Here is a 23,203-nt window from a genome sequence, read left to right on the forward strand (position 1 = left end):
TCAGAGACTTCAAGAATTTGATTTTCAAGTAGTACATAGACCAGCAGACAAGCATGGGGAAGCAGATGGACTGTCAAGACAGTGTAGCATCACTCCTGAGCTAACTGGAGCTGAGAGACTGACGTCTCATCTTGCAATGGGCAAACGCTGAGAAACATCCAGACCAAAATCCACTGAGAGACTTAAAAATAAAGAAAGCAAACGCTATAGCACAAGAAGATGCAGTAGCGATTTGGGGTCTCTGGGACCAGATGGAACTGACTAATGGCGTGCTGTACAGGTAGTGGCATGTGGAAGGAAGCAATACAACCCAAAAACAACTTGTAGTACCGCAGAGACTCAGAGAGACAGTTTTGGAACAACTTAACGATTCAAAAATCAGTAGAGGCCGTTTTTTTTTCAAAAGACTTTGGACAGGGCAAGAGAGAGGTTTTGGTGTCCAAAAATGAGAAAAGACATTGAACGAAAATGTGAGAACTGCACCCTGTGTCAAGCACGAAGTACCGTTGGAAAGAAAAGAATAGCCCCTCTCCAGACAATCAACGTTGGGATCCGATTCAGCAAAGTGGCAGCAGATATCCTGGGACCTGCTACCCGAGCAAAGGCAAGCGGTGCAAAATATATACTCGTATTGAGAGACTATTTCACGAAATACGTGGTTTGCGTTCCCTTAGAAAGAACTACGTCCGAAGATGTTGCTAGAGCGATTGTGGAGAACTGGATTTTGACGTTCGGAGCACCTGATTGCCTTCACACCGATCAAGGAGCAAACTTCTGCAGCGAACTACTACTAGAAATGTGCAAAATTTTTGGAATAGAGAAGACAAGAACATCTCCATATCACCCGCAGGGAAATGGCATGGTAGAACGTCACAACAGAGTTGTTGCGGATGTTATTTCCAAATACTTCGCAATTAATATCCAAGTAGCTGGGATCAAATGATTCCCTATCTCAACTTCGTATATAATACGACCGTACACAAAACAACAGGACAGACTCCATTTTCACTGGTGTTTGGACAAGAATGCAAATGCCCGATTGACCCGCTACTCCCGAAAGCACCTGGTCACGAAATTGCCAACTACGAATTCACAAGATGGCTCAATGAACAGTTCAGGGAAGCACAGATGAATGCCAGAGAGACACTTGGCTACAGACAAGGAAGACAAAAAGATTTGTACCAGAGAAACGTCTTTGGAGAGGAACTAAAGCCAGGAGAGAAAGTTTGGCTTTTCCAACCCCAAGAAGCAAAATCAAGGAAGTTTTTTTTTCTCTGGATTGCACCAGATAACATCATCGCAAGGACCTCAGAAGTCAACTATAAAATCTCAAAAGACATAAACTCCAAGAAATGGCAGATAGTCCATTACAATCGATTGAAGCCTGTGAAGGAGGAATACGAGTTACCCAGAATGGAAACAAGATAATCTCATCAGGAGATATGGCCCAGCCGCCATAATACGTATGACCAGGAAGTTCACATTGAAGAAAACAATAAAACTTTCACCCTAGAAATTACAGCAAGACGACCCAAACAAGAGAGTCCCTTCAAATGGATGGACGCGGATGAAGAATTTTTCTACGATCTCTTTGCAGAGCGAGAACATTCAACTAAAAGGCCCACTAAGACTAGCATACCAGCAGAACCAATCACTCCGGAACAAGACAAAAGACAAGAGAAACAGACCCCTATTGTAACCCCAGCCAAAGAGATTGACTCTACGCCACTGCCCAAACGACCACACAAGCCAAAAATTGTCATGAGGGACCTCAGTGAAACGCAGTCAACACCTGCAAGCGCCAAGAGGGAAATGTGCAAACCAAAAATCTTTGCAGAACTTTTGGGAACCAAAACTGACGAAACAGTAAACTCCATCGCTAAAACACGAGAAAGACGCGCAGTGAAGTACCCAAAACGATTCGGAATCGACGACGAATAAAAAGAAGGATATATATATATATATATATATATATATATATATATATATATATATATGTATATATATATATATATATTTAGATACATATATATATATATATATATATATATATATAAGTGTGTGTGTGTGTGTTTAAAAAATAAAAAAAAGAAACTTGATTAAGTTTCTCTATATAGCATTGCCTAAAAAAATTGTAAAGATCAAAAGATTAGACAAAATTTTTAATAAAGATGGGGACGATCGTAATACATATTCAAATAGCACCATAAATAAACTATCTTGCAAGTTTATATATCACCGATATTATGAAAAAAGCTAATTAGCTCAAATAAATTTCAGCGAATTTGGGGGGAATTATTAGAGAATGTAGCACTCTTTCTAATACAGAAAAAATGCTATCTGAATTTAGCGCAGTAATTAACTATAATAAAGTTTAGATGTATAACTTTCTGATATTTATATTAGTACTTGCGGTGCAACAGCAAACAGCGGAGAGTGCACGAACTACTGCGCATGTTCTCTTTCAACCTCAAACTCTAGTTTCATTGGCCGACTCATATCTGACTGTGGATATCGCAGTCCCACTTCCAAAGCTGTTGAACGTGGATCTCCGACCAATTTATAAATTCTCTTCAATACTTCAGCAATTGGAAAAAAAAACATGGAAGAGCTCCCAGTTTTGCAACAACCCAGAAATAAGCGCACTATTACAGCACCACTTTGACGGAATAATCTCATCTATTCAGATAGAATACGAAAGAGCAGAGAAAGAGAGGACAAAGCTTGTCAAAGAAGTAGCATCTTTTGTAAACCAGACTATCACTCTTCAGCGACAGAGACGATCACCACTGCTGTTTTCAATGGGAGCTGCGACGGCGATCATTTTAGAACCTTTACTGGAAAAAGCAGGCTGTAGACTAATCTCAATTTTTGGTCTGTGAGAAAATTCTAAGCGAAAAATGGAACAATTGGAAGGGCGATTGCACTATTTGGAATCACGAATGGTTCACCTGCACAACGAAGAAAAAGAGTCCAATCGGGTCATGGCCAGCAGTAGTTTGAAGCTTCATGAAGACACATGAAAAGTGCTAAACTACTCAGAGGATAACTTTGAGATTCTGCAAACAAACCTGGAGGTGCTTCAAAAAACAATGGAAGAAATTGAACAAGCCCAAGACTGTGATCATCGAAGGTCTGATGTTTTTATGTATGCCTTTCGCGTCCAAAGTGCAATTAACAACGTATCATGGACTTTCAATGCTATGCACAGTGAGTTACAAGTACAAACACTATATTTGACGGAACAGAGAAACATATTTATTAGAAGCATTGGAGTGCTATCCAAGGGAATACTGCCAGCTGCATTAGTACCCTATGAGGATTTACGGTAAATAATTACAACTCTGAAGCTGGGAGATAAAAAGTGTTCTGTACCATACGACCACTCAAGTTTACTTTACAGCCTGCCCTTAGTGAGAAATGTTTTTTCCACTCCACACGGACTGTTAATCACAATGGAGGTGCTATTAAACAGTGGTGAACCAATTCACGATGCCTACAAAGCAATCCCTTTGCCACAACCAATCGAGAACACAACGACGGCCGCAATTCTAAAATTAGAAAGGAACTATTTGATCGTATCAAGGCGAGAAGAAAGCTATGCAGAAATGAAGAGTGAGGAATATCTGTCTTGTTTGGGGAAACAATTGCTGATACTTTGCACTAAGCCAGTAGCCTTGGTGAGCGCGCAAGATCAACTGTGCTTGACTTCACTCCTATACAATCACGAGGTAGCTGCTTTGAAGACTTGCAAACAAGAAGTAACCGAAATGCCAATTTCATTGACAGCAATCTACCTTGGGAACTCTATGTACCTCCTCAACGCGGCAGACGATCAACAATTTCTTTATAACATAACTTACAGTGGGGGCAGAAAGTTTTCAAAACCATGAACCAGCCTGTAAACGTTGCCTAGTACACCCCCACTGCGATGGAAAACTGGTTCACCCGAAGAATGGACTGCTCATGTTGTCCGATCAAGCATACTGCCTTCAACATAGTGGACTAATAACAACAATCACAACTCCCGAACTACTGGATACCGCTTTCAACATCCCGAACATTCTAGCGGTCACTCCTACAGAAGAGAGTCGGAATTTGATGTTGCATAAGATCAGGTCGGCACTCAAGGATGTCCCTACGCTTGATGTCACGCCTGAATTAGTCAGTGAGATGGTAGACAAAATCCATCAACAACTCTTTGAGGAAAACAACTTCAAATCCTTTCGCCATGGGTCAACAATGCATACATTTAAAGAACCGGCTGGTCTGCTTGGTTTCTCTTTATGGTGTCTTGCATTTGTCCTTTTGGCTCTTTGGGCAGCGAAGAAGTGTTACAAGTCCAAAAACACTACAAAACATATTCACAATTTGTCCAACGATGATCAACGAGATATCGGAACTGACATTCAGTTTGAAGAGAGACTGAACATAGTTGAGAGATTGCGAAATGAGCAGACAAACGCTGATAAAAAGAAACTGTCGTACCAAAATATGGTGATGGTGCTCTTATAAACTTTTACATGTTACTAATTTCACTGTATTCTACTATTCAGGAGAATAGTTTAGTCCGGATGGGTGAGATGTAGGAATGGAAAGTTAAACTTTAGCGTTTTTCGGAAAAGAACAAAATTAATACTGACCTTGAATTATTCCCAACACAAAAGCGAATTCTATATTTGAAGCTGTACAAAGAATATAATGGTGAAGAAATTTAAACTGATGAGAACGGCTGAATAAGTAAATATGGACTCTGATAAAGATTATATCACAGATTGAACATCAAAATTCTCACCCACGTAATATTGGATTAGAAACCCAAATTAGGGGCCTAGGTTATCAAAGTCAAGATTGACCTTCTGAAAATTTTTCCCAATAATGCATTTTTCACACAAAGGAACTTTTGTTAAAAATAGGACTAAACTATCAAAACCAAACATAGATAAGCAGTATAAATACGGCTCAACTTTAGCCAATTTTTGTAACCAAAATCAGTCTGAAAATAATTATACTGTCGTGATAATCCGAATTGCGGAGTAAATTTTATTAGACGAGTGAGTTAACAGATCTCTGTCGCGGTACTGAAAATTATAATAATTGTTTGAACTAGTATACTGTGGTAACTATAATTTTCGTTAAATTAACTTAGCAAATTTTCAACTACTTTCTTTTTTAGACATTTTCTTATAACTTAGTAGAGCTCAAACTGTTATCTAGTAGGTATTTGCTAAACGCTTCGATACTTGGCTCTCATAGGCATTTGTAACTAGTTGTTCTGAAGGAACCATAGCCTGTAATAATTAGGACTGGGTAAGATTTAATCGTTTCTTTCGGTTTTCTGTTAATCAACAGCTTAATTGAACAATTTTAGTAACTTCACAATACATCTCTAAGGATCTGAAATTATACTCAATCTAGCTTCAATGTATTGGATTTACATTAGTTTGTTAACTAGTAAAGTATTGATCAACCAATCAATAATTAGGTGAAGTTAGGTTAACGAACTGGAGCACAGCATCGAATCCCGGACAACATCAGGACGATATTTTTCTGAGAGTATTAATCGGCCAATCTCCTTCTTGTAGACCGAATAGTGAAGCCACTCTGAGGGTAGGCCTGCCTGCTCGTAGAAGACTTGGCAAGTTAGGTTAACCCATGTAGTATGGAATGGTGAACCAAGTAGACAATTAAAAACGTCTGCAGTAACCTGAAGTACCTGATGGGCAATGTCTTAACGTTCTATCAAGTTGGTTAATACTCGTCTGGTTGGGTTGTGGAGTGAACACCGACAATCTCATCACAACATCTACTAATTGTTTTAAGTATATTGGTTGATCGATTAATTAGAAAGTGAATTGAGGACCTGGTATAATTCTATATCTTAGAGTCACCAATTTATTTCATTCGGTATATCACTTCTTAGAAGCTAAAATATCATATAACATAGAGAAGCGAGAAATTTAAACTGATGAGAACGGTTGAACAAGTAAATATGGACTCTGATAAAGATTATATCCCAGATTGAACATCAAAATTCTCACCCACTTAATAGTGGATTAGAAACCCAAATTGGGGGCCTAGGTTATCAAGTGAAGCCACTCTGAGGGTAGGCCTGCCTGCTCGTAGAAGACTTGGCAAGTTAAGTTAACCCATGTAGTTAGGAATGGTGAACCAAGTAGACAATTAAAAACGTCTGCAATAACCTGAAGTACCTGATCGGCAATGTCTTAACGTTCTATCAAGTTGGTTAATACTCGTCTGGTTGGGTTGTGTAGTGAACACCGACGAGCTCATCACGTCATCTACTATTTGTTTTAAGTATATTGGTTGATCGATAAATTAGAAAGTGAATTGATGACCTGGTACAATTCTCAATCTTAGAGTCACCAATTTATTTCATTTGGTAAAACACTTCTTAGAAGCTAAAATATCATAAAACATAGAGAAGCATTACAAGCATATTCTAATATCATCATTTTTATTGGCAATTGACTACAGCCCCTGAAAATACTTTCTTTAGGACTTGAGCGGAGGGCCTGGTATAACCCTTTAGTCTAGTTAAGAGTAGTAGGTTTGTGAAGTTACTATCCAGTCCAGTAGTTTTCTCTAAAGATAGATTCTAGGAACAATTGTGGAATTGTGAATAGGGTAAAACCTCCACCCTAAATATTCAGATTCTATATTGACTGCGAATTGTCTAAAAAAAGTGAAAAAACCTAAAACATACCCACGTGCACTATGCGTCAAGTGAATACTCGTTTCCTTTTATACATACTTAGAAGTTTTTTGCTTCAGAAAAGAAAACAGGACACAAATTAATAAACAGCGCACCAATTCAATTCGCTTTCTGTGATATTAAAAAGTATGCTACTTATGTAATTTTGTAGTAGCATTAAGATAAGATGCACTAAATGCTGTCAAACTTGAATGTCGGAATATTCTATACACCACAATATAACCATGAAAACTTTTCTTATTCTAATCACAATTTGATTTCGTGCTATTATTATAGATCAAGAATGACATAGAGGTGAAAGGACAGAAATACTCTGAGCTCTGTTACAAGACAGGAGCCACAACATGTCTAGAGGACTCTCTCCTACAACTCTGGTCTTACAACTCAACAGTTATAGCATCTCTCACCGATCAGGAAATCAAAGACACCATCAACACTGATCCTGTTATAAGGTTATAAAAACTGTCAAGTAAGGCCCCTCAGCTAAAATATGTTAATAGATCAAATCAGGGGGGTTAACTCTTATATATAAATATAAATTCCGACAGCATTTAACAGCAAGGGTATTATATGCATCGAAAATAAGGTTATTGGTTCAAATATCCAAAAAACTAAGTTTTTAATGTTACAAGGCAATTTTTGTAACTTTTGTTACAAGTCATTACTTTGATCCCATTTTTGAGAAAAAATTTTATCCATTTTTGAGTGATTTCCATAAACGACTGTGATTGGCTGTTATCAAAAGGCTTAGCTTAACTATTTCAAAGATAATGTTTTTACATCTTTTTCTTCTGTTTTTTTTTCCTCGAAAGAAAACATCACAGGCATCTTTTGAATCTTTTCGTCCCCCCCTCCCCCACCAGCCTAGTGGGTGCATATTATTTGCACCCCCCCCCCCCCACGCACCTGCAATAATTTTACATAATGATTTACCATGTAATGACACGTGCTCTGTAAATGGGGGAGCATAACGTACTGGAGGGGGGGCGCAAACGGAAAAGATCCCATCTTTTAAGCAAAGATTCTGCTAAAAGAATTTTTCATCAAAAGTCAGATTAAGTCATGATCTTCAGATATTTTTTATTCGCCTCTTTCGAATCACTCAAGCTTTTTTCATTCCTGTGCTCAGGGTGTTTCACAAACTGAGGAATTATCGAATGTTGCTGTTTAGTCCAGTGACTGGGAAGGAAGTAAATGTGAACCTGTTGCTGAGTGGGATCCAGAATGACTCAACTGGAATCCTGTCAGCTGAACTGATGCTTGCCAACTACTTTCTGGAAGTGGACAATGTCCAGGAACCACCGGTTAGCATGTTTCGTTATTAGGTGATGTTATCACTAAACAAATTATTAATCTCAATAAAAATTTGATTTGATTTGAAAATAATTGGATCAACATAACCCTATTTTTAGCAAGATGTTCTTGACTTCGAAACACAGTTCCTCGACTTCTGCCAGGACGGAGTGTCTGGAGTGACCATCTATTGTGCCTCAGACAAGAGTTTCTCTGACATCGGAGACGAAGCCATTGCAGCTGATATCACCTTGCTAATCATCGGTTATAACCTGGTTATAATTTACATCATGGTTATGACTGGTCGCTTCAATTGTCGAGATCAAAAGGTGTGTTTCAATATCATATTTAGTGTTTAAGTTATTATATCATGGTTAGTGTTTATTTGTTTTAATTCAGGCGTGGTTGGCGTACATTGCCATTCTGTGTGTTGGAATCTCAGTGGGAATTTCATTCGGGGGAGGGGCTGGTCTGGGCTTCGACTATGGGCCATTGCACAGTGTTCTTCCATTCCTCTTGCTAGGTGAGAAGTTAATTTAATGTGTTTTAATTCAATTTTGACTATTAAGTGTCCCCCCCCCCCGCCGCTTTGTGTGTGTGGGGGGGGGGGCAACTCCAAAAAAAATTAACATACATATAAACAAACTAAATGTGTGTTTCTACTCTGATAATGGAAGATGTTAGGAGACGGGTTAACCAATACAATTTATATACGCATCGTTATAAATGTGTATAAACATAATACAAAAAGTTAATAAATTAATGATAATGATAATTTCTTGATAATGATACTATATGGAAGGAAACCAAAAAAATTCTGAAAAACGCCTTTAAAGCTGAACAGTAATATTTCTGGCATTCTGTTTGGCCAATTCAGTACTTGGAAAAACAAAAAAAACTTCGAAAAAAAGCATATGATAGACAATTGATCAAACTATAGTCTTAAACTTAGTGAGAATTAGAAAGAAAGTTTAACTTACCTGATTAGAATGACAAAAGCAAATTGATTTCGATCAGAGAATTTATATAAAAGAATCGTCAAGAAATGGTGCTTAGAATCAATATTCGTTCCAATTTGGTGAATCTAGATAACTAATATTAGAGTGAGATTTTTTGTTGAAAATTCTTCCCAAGATGTATTGAATGATTATGATACCGCCGGAAATGTGAACGAATTCTTAGAAAAGTGTAAATGCATATCATCTATGGTACCCCCTGCGACTGACTTCTGGCAAATTTGCAGAAGCAAACCATATTGGGCAACCCTTGCGACCCCCACTGTAAACCATGGTGCTAAGATTAGTTTTGTATCTTGACTTTCTCGCACTGTTAATGGGTATATATACAGCTGATTTTTGAGCCTTTTCTCATCCCCAAAATCAAATCAACATCTTGATCTAATAATCAGATCTCTCCTGTAAATCCCTAAATTCTACTTTAAAATATCATTTTTTTATTCTCTCATTTTGAGAAAAAAAAATTTTCTACTTAGTTAAAAACGCTTTTTACTCTGCTTGCGAAAACCAATAACCCAACAGGTTATGGGCCCAGCAATTTTCTAAGTCCTAAAACGGATTTCTAAAACAAAACTCCTTTGTTGTTGACGGTCATAATCCTTTTTAGCAAAGTACCTTTTCTTTTCACAATTGTTTTGCCTGCTCAAACTACGCTGGATCAACAGACAGTGAAGCTGCTGACCCACACAGGAAAACAACAGGACTTTCCAATCTGGAGCACAAGATTTGTGGCAATTATGCAGACGGAGAGACTCTACAAATCACTACTTGGGACAGAGGAGCAACCCAATGAGCTTGCACCACTAGCCAATGGGGCGATTAATGATGAAAAGAAGAACCACAAGGTACTGAAGGATGCATATGAGATGGAAGTTGCAGACATCAAGGAGAAACGGAACAATGTGTGGTGCCATCATGCGCTGACTCTAGATGAAAGAAACCTTATGCTGATGAGACATAACTGTGTGGGAGATGACGGGATCGGAGATGGAGCAAGGGCTTGGAAGCTTTTGCAAGGGAGATTTCAGAGTGTGGAGACGCCGACAGTGGTGACTTTGCTGGCACAGCTTGCTCGACTGCAGCTCGAGGATGCTGAGGTCTTGGATAGCTTCTTCATTAACAGGCTCCAAGAAGCATGAGAAGCAGTCTCAGAGATCCTCTTCAACGCCTTGGCCCTCAATGGTCTGCCAATGAGAAATGAAAGTTTTTTATACATGAAAGCTTTAACCCGGCAAAAAACTTCACAGAGTTGAGGAAAAAGATGCAGAAATTCCATGAGAGCACAGCACAGAGGCACAAGTGAAAAAGTGGTTCAGTGGCACTGGCAGTGAAGCGTGACTTCAAGAAGGGACCCAAGAAAGGAAACTGCTTTGTGAGTGGGATCCCTGGACACATTGTCAAGGACTGCAAGAGGAAGGCGACAGCACAATGCAGCAAGTGTACTAAGAAAGGTCACCTAGAAATGGCATGCAGGAGACAAAGAGATGGAGGCAAACATGAGTCAGTGGCAATGAATCTAACACTGGCTTCACAAGACGCGGAAAACTGGACAACTCTTACCCAGTGCAAGACAGCAGGCATGCTAATGGACAGTGGTTGTACAGATCAGTCGACGAACATTGATGCGTTCCTGGACTTTTTGCCCATTCAATCAGTTGTCAGAATTCCCAACGGAGAGGTATCACGATTGCTGGGCAGAGGCTATGCGAGGATCAGCATACTCTCAAACAAAAGGGAATTCCGATGCGAACTCAAAAATGTTTTGTGTGTGCCGAATTATTCTTCAAACCTCTTATCAGTCTGAAGATGCACGGAGTGAGGACATACCTTCACTTTTGAGAAAGGAAATAGCTGCTTGAAACTCCAGAGGGGAACCCGGGTAAAACTAACACAAGAAAATATGTTGTTTTACTTACCCTGCAGCGCTCTATAATTCAAGATTAGTTCCAACAGCGTGAAAGACAGTGCAAGGAAGTGGCACAGACGATTGGGTCATTTGAATCAAGCGGATGTAGTCAGGAATGCACCAGAGACAGTGGGGCAACTCGATGATGTATTCAATGAGTACGCATTGGCCAAGATCACAAAGACTCCAGTGACAAGAATGGCAGAGACCCAAGCAGAAGAAAAGCTGGAGAGGGTGTTCGCAGACGTGATGGGACATTTCAGAGTAGAGTAACTGTCAGGGTTCCGGTTCTGCTTTGTGTTTGCATACCAGTACACGAAGTTGGTGTTTGTGGACTTGCTTAATGCAAGGAGCGAAGCACTGGTCAGCCTGAAGAAGGTTGTTCTCAGTGTGGGACGCCCAAGAAGCTGAGACAAGACAATGCGAAGGATTTTCTCCCAGAGCAATTCAAGATGTACTGCTTGGATGCAGGTTTTCTACAGGAGATGACCATACCAGAAATGCCACAATAGAATGGGTTAGCTGAGAGGTGCAACAGGACACTGCTGGAGATGGCAGGATGCTTGCTGATTGACTCGCGTCTTTCCAAGATGATCTGGGGAGCGGCAATTCTCCACGCAACAAGAATCAGGAACTTGGTTGTAAGACCAGGAGATGAAAAATGCCCAGCAGATCTAATGCGAGGTATAAAACCCAAGCTTTTAATTAGTAAACTATCTATTTTTGATTGCACAGTCTTCATGAGGAAACCGGACAGATATGTCAGCAAACTTGAACCCAAGGCACTAGAAGGAAAGTTTTTTGGGTCACACTGAAGGAGACAACGGATACCTAGAGTACGTACCCAATATATGCAAGGTTGTGGCAGTTCGAGATGTGACCATCAAGGAGTCCGAAGTGGGCTCAATCCGTGACAACACAGAGACGCCACACTTACTAGATGAGGGGTCACAGCAACTGGGGATCTGGCACCCAGATGATGGTCATCAAGACAATGGCAACAAAGAGGACACATCTACTGCAAAAAAGGTGGAGTGGCATGACGCAGAGGGCGTGAACACTCAAGAAACAAGACTGAGACCAGATGCCTCTGGATGAAGAGTCTACTGCAACAAGAGGAAGTCTCAGAGACTCGGAGTCACTGGAAGACAGCGAAACGGAAGACTTCTCACGGTCAGACACAGTTGGCTTCTTTGAAGAGGCACTGGAGCAAGCGGACAGGGCAGAGCCCAGACGACGGACACGAGCAAGGAATGTTCCGCATTTTTTGGAGAAGTCAGGATCCATCTTGCTGTGACTGAGGGTGACTATTTGGAACCCAAAACAGTCTACGAAGCCTAGCAAGGTTACCATTGGAACCAGTGGCACGGGGTAATGAAGGACGAGGTCAAGGCGCTCCAAGACAACGAGACTTGAAACCTAGTGAGACCAACCACAAACAGGGGCGTCATACCGGGCGATTGGGTCTACAAAGTGAAATTGTAACCCAGTGGTCAAGTGGACAATTACAAAGCACGCTATTTGGCAAAAATCATCAAACAGATAGAAGAACCGGACTGCTTTGAGAATTTTGTGCCTACCTGTAAGCCAGAGACATTCAGGATTCTACTTCAAATATCAGCGAAGTAGGGCCACGTGATGCGCCAGTTTGATGCCAAGACGGCTTTCCTGCACTCACCAACAGAGGAAGAAGTGTATCTGGAACAGCCACAGGAGTTTGTAAGACAATGGTCAGATGGAGAGAAAATAGTATGCTGACTTAAAAAAAAACAGTTTATGGTTTGAAACAGGCAGCTAATAACTGGTATAAGGAACTGGCAAACTTCCTACTGAGACAAGGTTCACCAGAAGCAGGAATGATCATTGCTTGTTCGCAAGAGCAGAGACAGAGGGGCACACCTTCACCTTGGTCTCGGTTGACGACATCATAGTGGCATCAAGATGCATATCAGTGATCTCCGAGTTCAAAAATGCACTCCAAGCAACACTTCGCATGGAAGACATAGGGAGGATACACTGGTTTCTGGGTCTAAGAATCAGACAAGAAGGGGGCAAAGTCACAGTTGACCAAGAACGCTACATGGAAACAATGCTTGAGTGTTTTCAAATGGACCAATGCAAACCCTCAAGAACTCCAGCTGATTTGAATTCGAAACTTCAGACAGCAGAGAACGGAGACGAATAAGTGGACCAGAGGATCTACAGAAGCTTGGTTGGATCACTTCTGTATCTGGCCAAACACACGAGGTCAGATATCATGTTCACAGTCAACATTCTGTCAAGACATGTGAATGCACCTACCAATCAACACTGGATGTGCGGAAAAAGACTTCTGCGATATTTTCAAGGTTCAAAAGGTTTAAAACTTAATAACACAAAAGAAGCTAGTTATGATTTAGTGGGGGAAAGTGATGCAGACTGGCATGGTGACGTGAACGACAAAAACTCAACGACAAGCTACTACTTCAAGCTAAACGGACGTGGCGCAGCACTCAGCTGGGATGTCAATAAGCCGGCCACAGTTGCTCCTTCCTCATCAGAAGAGGAATATCAGGGTAAGGCAGCAGCAGTTCAGGAAGCATTGTATCTGAAGCAAATTCTGGAGGGTTTCGGCATCCAACAGAAATATCAAATAGCAATTGGAGAGGCCGATCAGAGTTGCATCAAATTGTGCCAAAACCCATTCATGCGCAAGAGGAGCAAACAAATTGAGACACAATTTCAATTCATTCGAAAAAAGACGGAAGATGGGACTATTTCAATTCATTACGTTCCTACTGACAAAATGGCAGCCGACAACATCACGAAATCCTAACCCGTATCAAAGGTGGAAACATTCAAAACTGTTTTGATGGGAACAGACTCTACGCAATCAACTCAAGTCCGAGTGGGAGTGTTAGAATATCGATCAAACTATAGTCTTGAACTTAGAGTACTAGAAAGAAAGATTACCTTACCAGATTTGAAGACAAGAGCAAATTGAATTTAATCAAAGAATTGATCAAGAATTGCTTAGAATCAATATGCGGTTCAAATTGGTGAATCTAGATAACTAATATTAGAGTGAGATTATTTGATGTAAAATCTTCCCAGCATGAATTGAATGATTATGATACCATCGGAAATGTGAACGAAGTCTTAGAAAAGTGTAAATGCATATCATCTATGGTACCCCTGCGACTGATTTCTGGGAAATTTGCAGAAGCAAACCATATTGGGTAACCCTTGCGACCCCCACTGTAAATCATGGTGCTAAGATTAGTTTTGTATCTTGACTTTCTCGCACTGATAATTGGTATATATACAGCTGATTTTTGAGCTTTTTTTCATTCCCAGGAACAAATCACCATCTTGATCTAATAATCAGATCTCTCCTGTAAATCTCTAAATTCTACTGTAAAATATCATTCTTGTTATTCTCTCGTTTTGAGAAATTAATTTTTCTACTTAGTTAAAAACGCTGTTTATTCCACTTGCGAAAACTCATAACCCAACAGCATAAAAACGTTTATCCGCGATTGCGGCTGTTCCTATTTATATATATCATGCTGAAGTATTATATATAACTCATGCTGAAGATTTTTTTTGATATTTTTTTACAGGTGTGGGTGTGGATGACATGTTTGTATACGTGGCTGCGTGGGACAACCTCACCCCGCATGAACAAGAACTGCCTCTGACTGAAAAGATAGCTTTAATGACCAAACACGCAGGGGTATCTGTCCTCGTGACCTCTCTCACCGACTTCGTTGCTTTCACTGTCGGAGCCATCACTGTTAGATTTAACTTTGTCATCTTTCGTTTCAGTGAAGTACCAATTATATGAAGGATTTAAATCGTGGTGAAATGATAGAGGGGTAAAATGATGGAAGGGTAAAATGATGGAAGGGTGAAATGATAGAGGGGTAAAATGATAAGTGGTTAAATAAATAAGGGTGAAAAGCGGGACACCCTTTTGAAGGACCTATAATGCTTTAAAAACCATCCTCATCAGCCTCGGAATCTTGAAATTTGTGATGTGGGTTTGTAGATAAATGGAATAGATCCAGAATATGCTTCATATGCCCGCATAGACCGAATGAAAGTTGAAAAACAGTAAAGATGAAATTGAATCGGAGTTGGATTTGTAGTCGATGGCTTCCCCCTCACCAGCTCTGATTAGGCTTTAGAACCGATAATGCACTAGCTTGTTTGTTCATACATCGCAAAAAAAACAAAAATTTCGCTTAATGGGGTTCCAACATTTGCAAATTGTTTGCAGGTGATTCCAGCCCTGAGATCCTTCTGCATGTACTCTGCAATGGGCATTTTGGGTCTGTTCCTCTCGACTCTCCTCTTCTTCGGAGGTGCCTTCACTTTCGACTCGCGCAGGGCAGCTCAAAACAGGTAACCTCTATGAACAACTTTTAACCCCCGTAAATCAAACAAGTCAACAGAGATAGATTCACAAATGCTATTTTTTAATACCTGAAATCATAATTGAGAGGTTCCGTGGGCTATCATGTGTAACCCCCACCCCACGCCACCCCCCCCCCAAAAAAAAATGAGGAGAAAGTTTAGCTGATGATATATTATTTGCGACTTATTATTAATAGTGGGTCTATTCTATTTCCTCCCTCTCCACCAATTTAAAAAATGTTCTTTGATTTGATAACAGGAACGCGTGTCTGTGCTGTATCAAACATGGCGATGACTATAAGCCAAACGAGTGTAGCCAGAGACCAATTGCCCCCAGAGTGTTTGAGAAAGTGGCCTCTGTGCTAACACACTGGCCAGTCAAGGTTAGTTAGCAACTTACGGATAGAACTGTAGAATCTTTTCCATCTCTATCCTCCCCCACCCCACATTACCATTTTCCCCACCCCCAATATGTTATGCACCCCACAATTACAACAAAACATCTACCATTACAATGTACGTCATTGTGTAAAAATGTGGCACTTGCGCTTGGGTGTTGCAAGAAACATGCACTGAGGTTGAGGGGGGATGGGTGGGGGATAGGGGCAACGGTAAGGATCCCAACTTACCTATAATGCCCCCCCCCAAAATTAGCGTTCCCTTGGTCAACTTTGCTTTCAGTAGCGGGCAGATTGTTTGCGCTTTATCAAAACAGTACAATTTTTGGGTCTTTCCCAATTATAGCCTCCCCTCCCTCCAGCTTAGTGGTCAGATAACCTATAGCCCCCCAATCATGTTAAACATACCATAATGGGAGGCTAAAATTTCCTGGGGAGGGGGCTGTAATGGGAAAGCCACCACTTTTTAATCCAAAGATCTCAGTTATATAGTTACAGACGTGTGGGGCTGATGTTGATAATATGGGTGTATTAGTTTTTATTTCCTTCTGTACATAAAACCAGGTAACAAAGAATAAAGGAAACAGACTCAAGTTCAACCACTTTAGGTGCTGGTAGTGTTGATATCGTGTGGCCTTGTTGCTGTCTCCGGCTACGGGGTCTCCAAATTGGAATCCAATTTCAACCCAGACTGGTTCATTCCAGACGACAACTACTACTACGACTACCTACAGGTGGCAGAGCTCTACTTCCCAGACGATGGGAATACTGGTTTTGTTTACTTTGGTAAGCTATCATATTGCTAATAATAATAAATAATTAATTGTTTCCTGGTGTTTGGTCTTACTATTGATCAAGAAAAATGCCCCCCCCCCTCTTCAAGCTTACAAGCTTACGGTGCTTATATGCCCCCACCGCCTCCCAACATTACCGTTAATATACACGTATACTCCCGCCCATTACACCAAGCATAGCTGAGTAGGGGGGGGGGGGGGCGGTAGTTATAACAGTATACTCCAAAAAGTTACTACTTTCAAATGTTATATAGAATGGTGCACCTGACTGGACTCAAGCTTGATCAACCATTCGAAGTTTAAACTATAAAACCAGTTCAATTTTGCTATAAGTTTTTGTTTAACTATGTTTTTATAAATCAAAAAACAGTACTCAAAAAATACTCAGTTAATTTTTCTTTGATGTTTCAGGCCAGATTGACTACTACTCGAAAGCGGACGAGTTGATAGACACCAGCGTGAGTCTGGAACAGGCATACGGTGTCATATCTGAATCTGTGGACTTCTTTCTTCCTAATTTCAAAGAGTGGCTCTCAACATCATCGGGGGCGACATTAGGCGTCGACGGTTTGGCAGAAATTTGTCTGAGAAATCAAATTTTAGATCGTCTTAAACAATGACTGCAGAAAGTAGAAATGATGACTGGAGAACATAAGAGATGAAATCAGAATTTTAATAACAGTTTATTGAAAAATTCGAAAAAAATTTATACAAATGATGGGGACGAAAAAAAATGATTTAGAAGTGAGAAAAAATAGCCATAATGACTAGTGAAAGCTAACTTTTGACGAAATTATCAAAAACTTCCAAGAACTTTGCTTCGCATTAAAAATTTGCTCCATCATTTTTCTATAAAATTGAGGAAATCAGTGTTGGAGGAGTGTTAAGATTAAATTAAACATTGTGTTTATAATTTGAAATTTTGAATGTACTAATATTAAGAGACAACGCCAAAAATATAAAATGCTTCCTTTGCTTAGCAGCATTCAAAATTCTCAGCTTGAAACTCAAAAACCGTCCATTTTTAAATTAAAATTTTGATTCGGAATCTTCAATTTTAGCATTACTGCACAAAGATCTTTTTTTATTTTTGAGATGAGATGCGACTTCGACAGGAAATAAATTTTTCCAAAACTTTGATGCGACAAAAACGAAGTATTTTATAAATTGTTTTAATTGGCACAGACTGCTCGTGCTTTTGTTCAACTATTGATTGAAACGCGCCAACTGAAAAGAGGTGTTTATGCAACAATTTCACTTGGAGTGCTACCACGGGATAGTTAATTTTGCAAAACCAGCTCTGCTTTTTTCTAATTTTTAGAGCTTTATTCTGTCACATAAAATTACAATGTATTTGTTCATCCAAGTTTTTCTGCCCTAAAACTCGTCTTGAGGATCTGTTAATAGGAAAGAAATTTTTAAGAAGACTTTAAAAGTCTTTTAATAGGACTAAATGAGTACAATCTATTAAGCTGTCGCAAAACAAATAAATCCAATGATCATTGTTTTCTAGCATTTTTTGGACAGTGGAACAAAGGTGTATTAGAGCAACTCTTAGCTTGCTATGTTGATTCTATGTCAACACTATTATAATGATAGTAAAGTTTGGGACCTTTGCGGGTTGCAACTCCACAATCTCTTAATTGATTACAATCCTGTGCCTTCTACTGAGCCAACTGGTCCACGTTGCGAGAGTCTTACTATGCTCTCTATGATTGAGCTATCATTTCAAGCTCCATCTCATGATCACAACTTACTAGAGTGTACACTCAAACAAGGTTTATTTTTAAAACATTTAATGTGTCTCAAATGAAATTTGTAGGAATTATATTAGTCCGTTGGTATTTCAATGCGATTTTTTGCTTGACCGATTTTTCGTCTGACCCTGTTAATTTTTCGTCCTCAAAAACGTGATAAACAGGTTAAACCTGGAGGGAATTAAGTGGTTGAGCATCTCTCTTAGAGCTTTACGCTTTGCTAGTCCCTAAGCGTGCGATTCATCAAAACTTTTTTGAGGAAACAATTCAAGGTGACATTTTTAACTCTCTTGCGATGTGGTTTTGGATTAACTGGTTTCGTATAAACTCCGGAAAAAATTTAATATCAGCTACGAAATAAACCGACAGGGTAAAATACCTCCACGGAAATAAACTCTAACATGAATGTTTAAGAGCTAAGTCTTTAGCGCGTTTGGGCATGCCTCGCTGGCCTTAGCCGCCCGCGGGACTTAATATGAAATGTGAGGTTTTATTTCTTAGACCCGGTTTTAACAGCTCCTGAAATATCCGTTTTGGCAATGCCACTTTTTGCAATAGCCGACAAATTGTTATCTATTAAACTAGGGCTTTTTGTTAGTTGATTCGACGGTGCAGGAACAAGTTCAGGGTCAATTTGTCTAGTTTGAAAAGTAGTTGCAAGTTAATAACTTTTTAATCTTAACACTAACTTTTGGGCGACTACTAGAGAGCAATGTTCTGGAGTGCAGAATTTAGAAATCAGAACTAGAAAAATGTTCAAGCAATTGCTTATTTTCTTCAATGAAAGAATTAAGTCAAGGCAAAAAGTTTGTAACTTTTCGTGTTTCAGCAGTTCAGCATTGCAATGAAGTCGTTGGTCGTATTATTGACAAAGCATGGGACCTAAAAATCGCAAAATTTTTTGTCCAAATTTTTACAATCATTTTGTGTCCAAATTTTTAACATAAAATTACTAGATTTTAAGCGCTTTTCAGACATAAAAACGAGCTTTTTAGCTTGTAGTTATAACGTACATGTTGGAGAAAAATGAAGTTCTTTTTTCTTTTATTTTTTCCAGCGTGACGTCATTTTGACTCAGAACTCTTTTTAGGTTGGACAACAACTGAATCCGATTTCTACTCTTACTTGTCACTATATCTGAGTGGAGATGGAGAATCTTTCTCTACAGATGTGCAATTTACCTCAGACAACACTACAGTACAGGTCAGAATCAGATTCAAATTAAGCATCTATTCTGTCCCCCCCCCCAGTGTTTCTATGACCCACAGTTACCAATTATATGTTGTTATATAGCACGTTACTATGCAAGAAAGTAGCACTTGCGCCTGGGGGTCGTAAAATATTTATGCTCACTAAGCTGGTGGGGGGGGGGGGGGGCAGAATAGATCTCAAATTAATAATATTAAACCAAATGGTTACATCGAATATTGGCTATTTTTGGATATTTTGACCGGCAAAAAAGTGGACACTAAAAGTATGTGTGCTTTTTGTCTTTATTATATAAAACATCAATCACTCTGGACAGAGAAACTCAAAACTGGGTTGTGCTATGTCCAGATGAACTCAAGTGTTGGCTCCATTTTGCCCAGAGTATTCCGAGTTCTTGAATTCTTGACTACCCTAACCAAGTTTTGGCGTCTGGAAAGTCTCTGAATAATACCCGACGGCCTCTGCGAGTTCAGTACGAGATAGGGTATTTTGTAATTGAGTACGCCAGAAAAAATACCCAGTTTTAATCCCCATTATATTATGCCAATTTTGTATTTCACGTCCTATCGTAGAATATACAAATCTTCACTATAATTCAGCAAGAAGCCTGTATAACACTTCACAATTAGACATTTTTATTATTGTTTTTTACCAATTCACAGATATCGGATTAATCGGATACGAAAAACGGCTTAACTGCAAATAACTCTGCTAAATAATTGCTCCTTGATTAAATAGTTAGGCCTGTTGAGTGGCGCAGCTGATTCAGGAATCATATGGTATCTTTTCCCGGATCAGAGTAGGTCAAGAAAGTCGACGTTTTTTGAGATAGTCGTATAATAATTTGTCCTTGGTGGGTCAATGAGCTCGCGTCGCGGCTTCGTTGCGATGACCGGCCTGCGGAGAACATCCCACAGCGGATGAGAAACATGGCCATGGACATCCGTACGCTAGGGCCGCATTCACCAGATATCTAAAAAATGACCTTAGTTCTGTTTCTTCAGCGCACTGGAATACCATATGAATTTCAAATACTATACGTCTTGAATCATTTCCAACTGGATTTGTCTGGTCATTCTAATTTGTGGTCTGCAGTTGTCTGATCTTACTGTGATTTAATTGCATTTAAACATCTCTGATTATTTTTCAATACTTTTGAAAATTTTAAAAGTCCCTGAAAAAAAATTGACATTTTGGTACCGTTCCTTTTTATTAATGTTTTCTTTTTCTTAAAACTTTTTTTGTTTTTACTACCGTGTGTGCACAGACTAATGCTTGCTTTCTCAATAAAAATGGATCGCATAGTCTGATAAGAGTTGGGACTGTTCATCGTGACAATCTGGCGCCCCAGATTTAAAATATGATGAAATGAGGTGTACGGCTTTGTTTGCAGTTTTCGAGGTACAGATACCGGTTCCAGAGGTTCGTCAAGTCTTCTCAGAGGATGGACGCTATGGATGAGACGAGGGCAGTGATTGACAGTATCTCTGGTCTCAGCCAATCAGAGGCATTCACTGTCAATGACATGATGGTGTTCACGGAGGGAGACAAGGTCACGTATTTGCATGATTAAAATTGATTCCTAGATTTAATTCCTCATCCGAAATAGCCATAATTTTGAACGAGCAAAGGATTTTTGAACGGGCAAAAGACAGCACAAGCTAAAGACTGGAATGTACGAGGTTTGAATCTAGCTGAGTAATTTTATTAGAAGAAATATTGTTGCAAAAATATTTCTTCTTATAAAATTATCCAGCTAGACTCAAATCTCGTAAATTCCAGACTTTAGCTTATGACAAGACCCAGGGCAAGATGGGTTATCGTCCAGACTTTAGTTTGTTGGCTTATTTTTTGCCCCGCAGCTTTATTTATTAGATATAATTCCACTCCCAGAATCGAAATATTGTTACTTATTGATACTTGTTTCACAACAGCAATTTGTCGACATCAATGTAAACTGAAAGCGTTTTTGCTCTCGATTTTTCTAAAAAATAGTTTCATAAAATTATACATCGAAAAAATAAATGAAAAACTGGTTCACATGACAAAATAACCAATGACAAGATACCAAATGCGTCAAAATAGCCAATATCATAAGGCCCCATTTATTGCTTTTTTCTTTTCGTTCAAAAATCCGATTAAAAACTAGCAGTCGGTATCATAAGCATGTTTTTTAATCATATTTAAGTAGTTTAGCTTTATACTTGGTTGTGATGGTTCCATATCAAGTCCTACACGCCGCTAAGACATGATCACGACATTCGAGGCATGACCAATTCAACGAGACGAACATTAAAAACTTGGTAAATACACTTCAAAAACTTTAAATTATCTCACTTAGATATCATTATGCTACAAATTTGTTCGAGAATTTTTAACAGTAATGTGTTTTGGTATTCGTTATACCATCGTCAACGATAGTTGACGCTTTTAGCAAATTTAAGATGTAAATAATTATAGGCATTAAATTCAAAAATTCTTTTTACATTTACTTGTATCAGAAATGCGTATCAAGCTTAAATATGTCTGCATGTTAAAACATACATAGGGGTGCAAGCTTGACGTGGGGGCAATTACAGAAAAAAGCCAGCGGGTTCACATTACGAATAACTCAAAGACACTGACAAAAATTATGATTCAGTCCTTTGGTTTTACTTGTAAAAACAATTCAATGAACCTGTAATTTTATGAACCTGTAAAACAATATTTCTCTGACGCTGATTATGACAGAAACAATGAATTTCTTTTTCAAGATTCCATTCAGGTTGCCAAAAATTACCAATTTTGGATGGAACGCAAAGACAACTCTCGGCTTTCATTATAGCTAAATCATTTTAGAGAAAACTATAGTACGAGGGATGTAAACTATCCATTGGACTAAACATGTATAATAGAATCATTGTTTATTTCCCGGGTCAAGATTTCATTGCAATCAATTTATAATTTACGGTCAAAAAGTTTTGAGCTATCGGTTCATCACAAATCGTTCCTTTTTTATAGTGAACTGTCCTGAAACAAATAGCAAAGATAATTTTGTCAGAATTACAGTAAAAACTATGAACAAAAATATACTTTGTCACAACAAACCTCCGAGATTTTAGTAAATGACAAATAATAATAATGTATGTACAATCAAATTCAATCAATTTAAAAAGCATCAATAAGTAAAAGAGAAAGTTCGGTTTCGGAAAGATGAGTTTATGCTCTTGTTTTCACAGAATTTTTTAGTTAAAACCAACTGATTGCTCTCGTTGCTGGGAGCCAATTCAAGCGCCGGGAAGTGCTTCCGCTGGCCTTGCTTGCTTTCATTCTTTTTCTTTGTGTTTTTGGCTAGCCTTCGTAGAAGTTGATTAGCTCGTTGTTTTTCAATGCATGGTAAGATATCAATAGTTTGTTTTTATTCAAAGAAAAAAAAAGTTGTTAATTAATGTTTTTTAATTGGCAAGTAATAAATATTGAGTGAAACAAGAAAAAATAATGAAAGAAATTTAAAAAAAAGAAATAATAAAAAAATGAAATAAAATAGGGCTTCGCTTGTGGTGGGGATTGAATTACTACACCCCGTTTGATCAAAGAATTAGATGACTGCGCTAAAACTCGCTGTTTTAGTCATAAATGTGTAATTCTGTTCATGGAGGCAAGCGTTAAGACGTGTTAAAATCAGTTGAGGGAAGGTAAGAAAAAGTGCAGTTGCAG

General features: G+C 38.9%; 1 protein-coding gene across 1 annotated transcript in view; it reads left to right on the forward strand.

Moving 5' to 3' along the window:
* LOC142335853 (patched domain-containing protein 3-like) overlaps positions 1–23,203 on the forward strand; it is a 44,120-nt gene that overhangs the window by 11,074 nt on the left and 9,843 nt on the right. The window contains exons 3-13 of the mRNA XM_075384180.1: positions 7,013–7,188; positions 7,908–8,040; positions 8,149–8,358; positions 8,429–8,552; positions 14,554–14,726; positions 15,213–15,337; positions 15,609–15,732; positions 16,356–16,533; positions 16,953–17,108; positions 19,389–19,501; positions 20,901–21,059. Coding sequence (XP_075240295.1) covers positions 7,013–7,188; positions 7,908–8,040; positions 8,149–8,358; positions 8,429–8,552; positions 14,554–14,726; positions 15,213–15,337; positions 15,609–15,732; positions 16,356–16,533; positions 16,953–17,108; positions 19,389–19,501; positions 20,901–21,059 — 1,671 coding nt within the window. The remainder of the gene's footprint in view (positions 1–7,012; positions 7,189–7,907; positions 8,041–8,148; positions 8,359–8,428; positions 8,553–14,553; positions 14,727–15,212; positions 15,338–15,608; positions 15,733–16,355; positions 16,534–16,952; positions 17,109–19,388; positions 19,502–20,900; positions 21,060–23,203) is intronic.

Source organism: Convolutriloba macropyga, chromosome 3 (assembly GCF_964194025.1).
Source record: "Convolutriloba macropyga chromosome 3, txConMacr16.3, whole genome shotgun sequence".
In the NCBI taxonomy this organism is placed as follows: domain Eukaryota; kingdom Metazoa; phylum Xenacoelomorpha; order Acoela; family Convolutidae; genus Convolutriloba; species Convolutriloba macropyga.